At 39.7% G+C, this 8,833-nt stretch overlaps 1 protein-coding gene across 2 annotated transcripts in view; it reads right to left on the bottom strand.

Moving 5' to 3' along the window:
- The window catches only part of GPM6B (glycoprotein M6B), a 42,894-nt gene extending 35,654 nt beyond the window's left edge, over nt 1-7,240 (bottom strand). The window contains exon 1 of one of the 2 annotated variants that reach the window (XM_018565200.1): nt 6,853-7,240. In XM_018565200.1, coding sequence (XP_018420702.1) covers nt 6,853-6,913 — 61 coding nt within the window. In that variant the 5' untranslated portion in view covers nt 6,914-7,240. The remainder of the gene's footprint in view (nt 1-6,852) is intronic. The other variant, XM_018565201.1, reaches the window with a different exon arrangement.
- Nucleotides 7,241-8,833: the final 1,593 nt, after the last annotated feature.

Here is an 8,833-nt window from a genome sequence, read left to right as displayed (position 1 = left end):
AGACTTGTAAGCTCTATGGGGGCAGGGACTGATGTGAATGAATAGTATGTAAAGTGTAACATAAATTGAGCGTGCTATTTAAATACCTGCAATAAACAGCAGGTAGGTGGACTCAATGTTCTGGAACATCGTTTATGAACGCCACTGCAGAGACCTTACACAGACTGCCAGTGTACCCTTCGAATGCCTGTGATCAAGCTGTCATTAGACAGCACACATCAAAAGCAAAATGCACATAATCATTCAGAGACTCTGTGCCTTGTGATTGCTTTAAACCAATTCTAAAAAAATAAATAAAGTCACAGTCCTCAACTTCTGCCTTTGCCAGTGTTGCTTTTCCTTCAACTGCTTCTGAAAGTAACAAATGCTCCCACTGAAGAGGGGACACTAAACTACAAACGGGGCACACTGAGCAGCAAGAGGGTACACTGACCAGTCATTGAGGGGGGGACGGGGGCACTGTGGGGAAACTTCACTGCTGGGGCTCCCAAGAGATGTAAAAAAGCTGGCATTTGAGTGATTCAACCTGTTCCTCCAAACTCCAAACTGAAAGCACTTTTCTGTAGCATTATCCATTGAAAAGTTAAACTTGCTTTACAGGTCTATATTTCATTCTTCTTTACTACATAATTATGTAACAATTTTTATTGCATAAACCTGGAAGGGGCATATTTATTCTCAGTCATCTATCATGGAGATAAGAGAGTACACATTTATTTTACTTAATCCATTTGAGCCTTTCATTAAGCCCTATAAAATTAAAAAGTTCAAATCATTTGTATTTTTTTCTTTTGAAGTGGTTGGCTCAAACATCTTATTAAATGTTTTGCTGTCGTTTCAATAGTGTTTCAAAGAAATGTGGGCACAGTCTTACACACAGATATAATTCAATGAAATCTGTTAAGGACTCGTTTTCCCAATGTCCTAGTAAAGGCCTGGATAGCATCAAAGCTTTGATGCTTTGATGCTTTTTGGATGGCAAGGCCAGACTAAAGCCTAAGCAGATCAAACAATCCCGCTGGAATATTGGGACATACAGAGAGACTCTTGTTATTTTTGGCAACTACCTTTCACGCTGACTAGTCTTCAGGAAACATCACATTCAAATGTATTATAATACGGAATACATTTGGAAGTAAAGCTATTCCATTATGCTGCAGAGAGAAAATAGTTACAGTATAATAAAATCAGGCATATCACTATCTCTTTGTGCTTAGTTTGGCACATTTTTTGATGGACATGTTTAACTTTGAACATATAAAAATAGATTTTTGTACTTACTGTAAATACTCAGTCTTTTGAGGGACACAGGGATTCTGAAACAGTACAGTTATAGTTTCCCACCTACAGGAGTTTTGAATATTGGCAAAATATTCTTCAAAAAATATGAAAGGCGAGCCCCCATATAACCCCGCCTCTTACCACTACGCCTCAGTTTTGTGAGCAAGCAGTTCACAAGGCCATTAAACAGAGGGGTAGAACCTATGTATTTTCGTTAAATATTTGTTTCTCTTGATCGTACATCAAGAGACAAACTAATTCGAAAATTCTAAAACCAAGGGGTGGATAACAGTCACTAACAGATCGAGGCTAGAACCAGAACCCATCTATAAACAATCAGAAGAACCAATGCCTCAATCTGTACCAGAAGATGTGAAGTTCTCATCTGAGCAGGGAAACTGCTAAATGACCAAGGGGAGGTCACAGAGGATAAATCTGATGCTCAGACCAGGACAAGAATCACCTCCAAAGTGAATGAAGCATTGGGCCAAAGCAACCACCAACGGGTGGAGCAATACAACTACCTAAAAACAGGGCAAACAAACCAACAAAAAGAATGGTCAACAAAGGAAACACTGGGAGGTTTCTGAGCATGAAGACAGATCCCTAAGAGGAAAATTGGATAACATGTCTATAAGGTAAGACCAGCTAGTCTAAGGTTGAGAAAAGGCCCATGGCTTAAACTTTCGACCAAAGGCTTCAGGGAAGAAAGCACAAGGAAGAAGCCATGATTGCTAGAACAGCCATCCAATCTTGAATATTGATAAATCAAGATAGAGGACAAGCAAAATCAAGCATAATATCCCAAGGGGATGGTAAAGAACCTAAGGAGTGGATGACAACCCCAATGGAACCACCTTGAGTCAGAGAGAATGATCAAAGCAGAAAAAGGGGATGCAAGTACCCCCTAGAAAAATAAACAAGAGTGGAAATAATCACCCCATACTGGTGCAGCAATTCCAGAAAACTGCAGAATGAGCAGAGTCGTCAATTGGGATTTAAGGAGAGAATTCAACTTCTGATCAGTGAAGTCCTCAAGGTATCTATACCTTCAAACTTTCTAGTGGTATCTCTAGTAAGGTGAATAAATGGAGCATCACTACTGGGCAAGGCCCACCTATTCGTGATCCCTTCTCAAGAGAAAAAAAAACTCTGGCAATGTCTCAGGTAGGGTCCAGTATGCCTTTCAGGGAGTTTGCAGGCAGCATGGAGGCAATCCTTAACAGTGAATGTAGTGGAAAGGTCTTTGCTGCAGCTCTAAAAGACCCAAACTCTTTACCAGCAGACTGATCTACCATATGTGGGGCGATGCACACTGCATTAGTAAGGTTTAAAACAGCCCCTTGTGAATCCAAGATAACTGTGGGAGACTGTGGTGAACCAAAAACAGCCTCTCCCAACTTCTGGGATTCTGAATCTAAAATCAGAGGCTCCAGATCTGGTCTGGCTCACTGTCACAGGAGAGTCAGAGGCAGACACTGCCAGCGATGGTGGGGAAGTACGCATAAAATCCCTTTCTAGCTGGGCACAAAGAGCTAGTAAGTCACAAGTAGATTTGGGGCAGGCCTCAGCAAAGGCAACTGCAGGGAAAACAGTTCAAATGCAACCTTTTCTTGCCAAATGCTGCATTTTTTTTTATTTTAACACATTCATCTAATCATCATCATACCTTGTGTAATCTTCTGTTCTGTCATTTTCCAAGTGGTGTATCTTTAAAAAAACAAAAACAAAAAAAAAACACCACACTAAGCCTGTAAAAATGCATGCACATGCATTTTTGCAGTATTTTAGCCTAATCCCTATGGTGGTTTAAAATGCAACATGCTGCATATTTTCACAGTGCTCTGCAACACAACTGGTGAGAAAGGGAGCAATTACAATGTGAAAGTACCCTCAAGGTTTCTGGTAACAACGGCAGACTCAATGGAAAACTAATTAGCATCCTCACAATGCTGATTTATTGTCCAATGAGCAGGCAGGGTGACACCAGAAAGCTGAAACCAGAAGTAGTGGAATCATCTTCCCGAGTATGCAGTGTGACAAACGTGTGAACCACAAGACTGTCTTAACAAAATTATAGATACTTTGGTAGGTTAAGCAGTTGATTTTTGGTGTATTTTGTCAAGTAGATATCATACTATTTGAGAGTATTCTTTATACACTACTGCTCTATACAAAAACTTCAAGAGTGAAGTACAAACCATATTGCACATTCTTTCCAGATAATATATTCATCCACACAAAAAATATTAGCGCTAATGCTAAAATGCATACACGCACCTCCTAAACTAGGTATTTTTATTCATTCTTTGCTTATAACTTATTTAGTACACAGGCTAAAAACAAGTCTTGTTTGTTGTTGCTTCTTGGCCTCTACTATGTTTAAATTTTGGTTTCTTCCTCCAACCAAATCCCTTTCTGCATGGATAGTCAATGCCCCAATGTGCTTTATTGTGACAGGATTATACCATGTGATTGACAGATAGGAAAGAAACCAGATTAGATAGTGGGGCAAAAAAAGAAAACAACAAACCAAGGCATCAAATCACACATGCTCCTCTCATACAAGATATGGGCAGGGTGTATAACTGTTGGGCAGCTGGGTGTTAAACCGATCAGAAAATATACACACCTGGACAAATCTTTAAAAAACAACTCTCCTGCAAAATGTCAGTACTCACTCATTGCAGATCAAATATTGTCAAGCCACCAGATAAGATTATAGCTTAACAAAATTCTACTAAGACCTGGGAGACCAAGAGTTGGTTCACTACAAGTGTTGCACTCGTCAACACATCCTAAATGCAAAGGCATAGAAAAATACAGTGAACTGCATTGGTGTACACTGCCCAAAAAAAATTGGTATACTGTATGTTATTTTTAGTGCATTACATGGAAAGCTCTGACCAGCATTCATTGCTAATTTTGCAGACAATAAGAGCACTTTAATGAATGTGAAACAGAGCTCAATCTGGTGTAAAAAAGCTCTAAAAAAGACAGGTCAAGTAGACATTAGAATATTCTTTTATGACAATCACCACTTGTATGGGCACTTAAAATAACAAAAAAAAGCTTGATGTGTTTTATGTTGTCATTTAGCTGCCACTCCTCACAGAGCAATAAATGTGACACTTGTCATCTTCATGCCAGTTTGCAAGCATCACTTCTCCTTTATTAGCATAAGGTACCCATAAACATGAGATAATCTGCCATCAATGCCACATAAAATCAGACTTGCCTACAGTCAGGGTGTCTATGGGTTGTAACAAATCGCAAGACATGCAACCAGCACTGAAAGGGCAGTGAAGATCAGTTGGGTTGGAATTAAATGGACAATCCAAGTCTATGCCTATTTCCACATCAGAATTGATCTATTAGGGTTTGATTAAATATACCTAAAGTCCTGAAAAACAAAAAAGTAAATCACACTACCATCAAAGAAGAGATAACACAGCAATTGTTACATAAAGTACAATAGCCAGATCAAGCAGTGGAAGGGGGTAAGCAACACCATATTGTGGAGTATACAGCATGAGCCCTCCTATTTAGCAGCTAGGTTTAGGTGTCTAGTCCCATATTCAGGCCAAAAATCCCTGTGTAATGGAAAATAGGATGTAAAATCATGGGCCGCTTCAGACATAGGACATTTTTCAAAGAGGCAGTGTATCTTTCCTCCAACAACTGTAGCTGAAAGTCCATTTCTGGAGAGCAGCAATGGCTAAATGGTCACCATGCCCTCTGTTACTACAACAATCAGATTTTGCAAAGCATTGCATGTTACAAACACAAAAAGCCTCTGTAGCATCTGCTGCATTTAAAGCAGATGCACATTACTGTTAAATCCCACAGGGGAAAAAAAAAAGAAAAAAAAAAAAAAACGAACAAGAACAATCTAGTTCCAGCTCAAACTGGGTAAGATGCCCATCTCCAAACACATGACTGTCATAGATCCTCAATCAGGACAAGATATTTTATTTCCTGGCAGCGGTTTCTGTTTTTCAGTAAATAAGTGTGTTGTGTCCATTGCTGCCGTTCATATACTTCAGAGAGAGTGGAGATTATACAGTAAATCAATCCTAATAAACTGAGGCTAAGCCTGATGTGATATTAAAATGCTATCTGAACCATAAGTGAATTTTGATGCGTGACCAGTACGAGATCACATTTCACAGTCTCTATCAGTTGTGATATTCATGCACCGCAGTATCAGATATAAAACAATTCACTAAGTGCCTACTCATACAAGTTGTGATGCCCACATTTAAATCCCTTACAGCAGGGATGGACAAATTGGTATTGAATAAAAGAGCTAGTCTAGTCTGTCCAATCCAGGAGACTGCAGGATTTTGTTTTAGAAGGCAGCTCAATTGGCAACAAAAAGTCCTCAAAAGTTGGGCACCAGCTATAATTTTTAATTAGCATTGGCTACCTGGCTCCTGGGATTTGCCCAGCCATGCCTTACAGAAAGGTCTTTAGAATGCTATTCAATCAAAGCTTCTGAATCTTGCCTCATTTTTTTGTGTAAACCCAAATTTAAAACTTCTCTATGTATCATCACTCTACTAAATATTTTATTTAGTTTCATCTTTGGGTCAAATTCTTGAATGCCCATGATCCTCAGATAATGTATTTATTCCTACACTTTTCCAGAATAAATGTACATTGTAAGCAGCAAGTACATGTATCCTTTTACCAAAATAATTGATATAATTTGCAGGGTAAACGCTTGTTATTGCAATTGATCAGGGCAGTTTTTTTTTTACAGATATGTTTTAATAGTGCTTACAGCACATGAACAGATGTAAGCCCAATCCAACGAGATGGCGTAATTTATTTTAATAGGAATCAGAAAGGCAACATGGCCCCGAGTTGCTAAGAAACCACTTCCCTGTTGAAAAGGGCTACAACTTGCATGTATGCTTCAACAACCTGAGAGATAATGGTGACTGTTCGCTCAAAACCACAGGGAGCCTGGGGCCAGGACAAGACACCAATCTATGGCTAAAGGAGGCAAAAGTCACAGAACAACTGGACAGCCATTCTATTTACTGATCTTATTTTGATTTGTTGTTTATAAATCAATATATACAAAATTGCCAAGAAAGGTGGCACACATATAAATGATTACCACTAAATGATTCTATTCACTGATCTTGTGTTGTTGTTTAGATCATTAATATTTACAAAATGACCAAGAATGGCGGTACACATCTAATTGATTACTGCTAAATGATTCTATTTACTGATCTTGTTTTGTTGTTTCTATCATCAATATTTACAAGATTATCAAGAAAGGTGGCACACAAATAAATTACCACCGATTGTAAGAAATAAATCTAGAATGACAGTTGACTGAATATCCAAACTATGTCTATCTTCAAGGAGAGGAACCGATCTGTAGTCTTCTCAATGAAACAAATACCTTAACTATCTGCAATCACACAATCCACGTTATTTGCCAAGCTTTATGCAAGAATAAAAAAGGATGAAGAAAGCACACACAGACACAGAGGATGAGGTAAGAGTGTGAGACTGCCAGTGGAAAGCCTCACACAACAACTCTATGGGTACCTTTTCTCTCCTGGCTTTGTTCTGTTGCTTCCTCTGCTGCAGTTTCCATGGCTGGTTTCATCCCATGCACCAAAAATGCTTTTTAAATTCAGCCCTCCAACAAACACTTTGTCTTCCTTAGCTGTAGATTTGCTTCTCTGTCTCCTATTTACAGCTGCTGTGATTGAGTGCCTCTGTTTTGCACTACACTAGATTACAGCCCTTTCCAAGATGCAGACTTGTCAGCTCCAATTCCGCTCTGCCTACTGGTCCTCCAAGATTTCTGCCAGAAAACAGTCATACGTCATGCAGGATCCCTTGCTAGAAAATGGCCATTCGGAGCTTGATTGTACCCAGACTTGCTGAGAGCTTAATCCAGTAAGAGGGGGAAATCTGCTGCCACTCCCCCCCACCCTTTTTCAAGCTCAACCACTCCTATTCCCTCCAAAGCCTCCCTCATAAAATGCTAATCACTCCTCATAATTTAAGGATACACATGTGACACCACCACAGGGACGTTTGGGAAGCAGAGAGTTCCTGTGTCACATGACACTTAAAGTTGGACTCTTCCATGTAAATTATTTGTCTTTCTGAGAAAAGGTCTACTGCATTATCACACAGGGTTTTCCCCAAGGGGCCATTTTCTCACTTTGCCATATGATTGATCCCATATGCATTATACTTTGCACACACTATGGCTTTGTACGAGCTAAGAAGCAGCACTGACCACCGAGAATCATGGAAGCAGACTGTTAGCTTGTACATTATCAGGGCTCACATGGCACAGACCTCTATCAACGACATAAGGATGGAGATAAACAAAATAGTGGAATTTTGGAAGGAGGCAGGAACCAGATGGATAAGAAGTTACAATCCAGCTGTCTGGTTTTATTCTTTGTAAACTTCCTGCGCGTCTTATAACAAAATACACTTTATATATCTATATTATATATATATAATGGGAATACACTTCAATATATAAAATGGGAATACATGTCAATTGTGTATGTCAGCCTGGTAAATGTTTGTCTTATAACATTTTCCATTCCCTCAAGCAAGAAAACATAGGGGTACATTGATAATTTGCTCCATCAGTTGTTTCCAATAGCTGAACTTCAAGCAGATATATATTATACAATTTTACCTCCTTATGTATTATAAGCAGCATACATCTGTCCTGAAGTACCCGAATTGTCTTAATATCGGCTTTCTGTCATGTTTTGTACAGCATAACTTACGGCGGGGTACAGCACTAGGAGCTAAACAGGCTCTGCTGCATGCACATGTGCTGACAGGGAACACACCAGCAGGAGGGGAGAGCAGAGTGAGAAGAGTAGATTACTTATCTGTGCGTTTCTGCTCCTTTATTGTCAAATCAGCAGGCGTGGTTTCAGGCGATAACACCACTGAATTTCTAGAAGAGAAATTAGCATCAAGCTCCTGGCTGTGCAGTCTCTCAGGAGATGCATTAATTGCCCAAGAGGTCTACGTTGGACATTTACAAGTCCTTTTGTAGATGTATTAGTCCAGGGGCAGGAAACCTCGGCACTACAGCTGTGGTGGGACTACAAATCCCATCATGCCTATGGGAGTCATGCCTGTGATGGTCAGTCTTGCAATGCATCCTGGGACTTGTAGTTTTTGCACAGCGGCAGTGTTAAGGTTGCCTACCCCTGCATTAGTTTTCCTTTTATTTCCAGTCTTTTTTTTCAGCCTCTACATTTTCCTGGTGATCCTGCCACACATCCTGTCCTAAGGAAACAACACTCACCATACTGTATCCATCAAGAAGCAGCAATCTCATGACTGCTCTCCTGTTTTGAACTACAAACACATGTCCTTCTCACCTTCACCACGTTTTGTAGTTTACAAAAGACAGCTGGGAAGGCTGAGATTTCAGCTCCGTGCACAGGTATTTGCAAGGAAACTATATTTCTGGCAAGATCAACTGGTAATTTTCTGTACTTTCAGAAAATGTGCTTGCCATGAAAACAGAAAACCT

Source organism: Nanorana parkeri, unplaced genomic scaffold (genome assembly GCF_000935625.1).
Source record: "Nanorana parkeri isolate BGI_ZX_2015 unplaced genomic scaffold, ASM93562v1 scaffold821, whole genome shotgun sequence".
In the NCBI taxonomy this organism is placed as follows: Eukaryota; Metazoa; Chordata; class Amphibia; order Anura; family Dicroglossidae; genus Nanorana; species Nanorana parkeri.
This window is presented reverse-complemented; position numbering and strand designations above follow the sequence as displayed.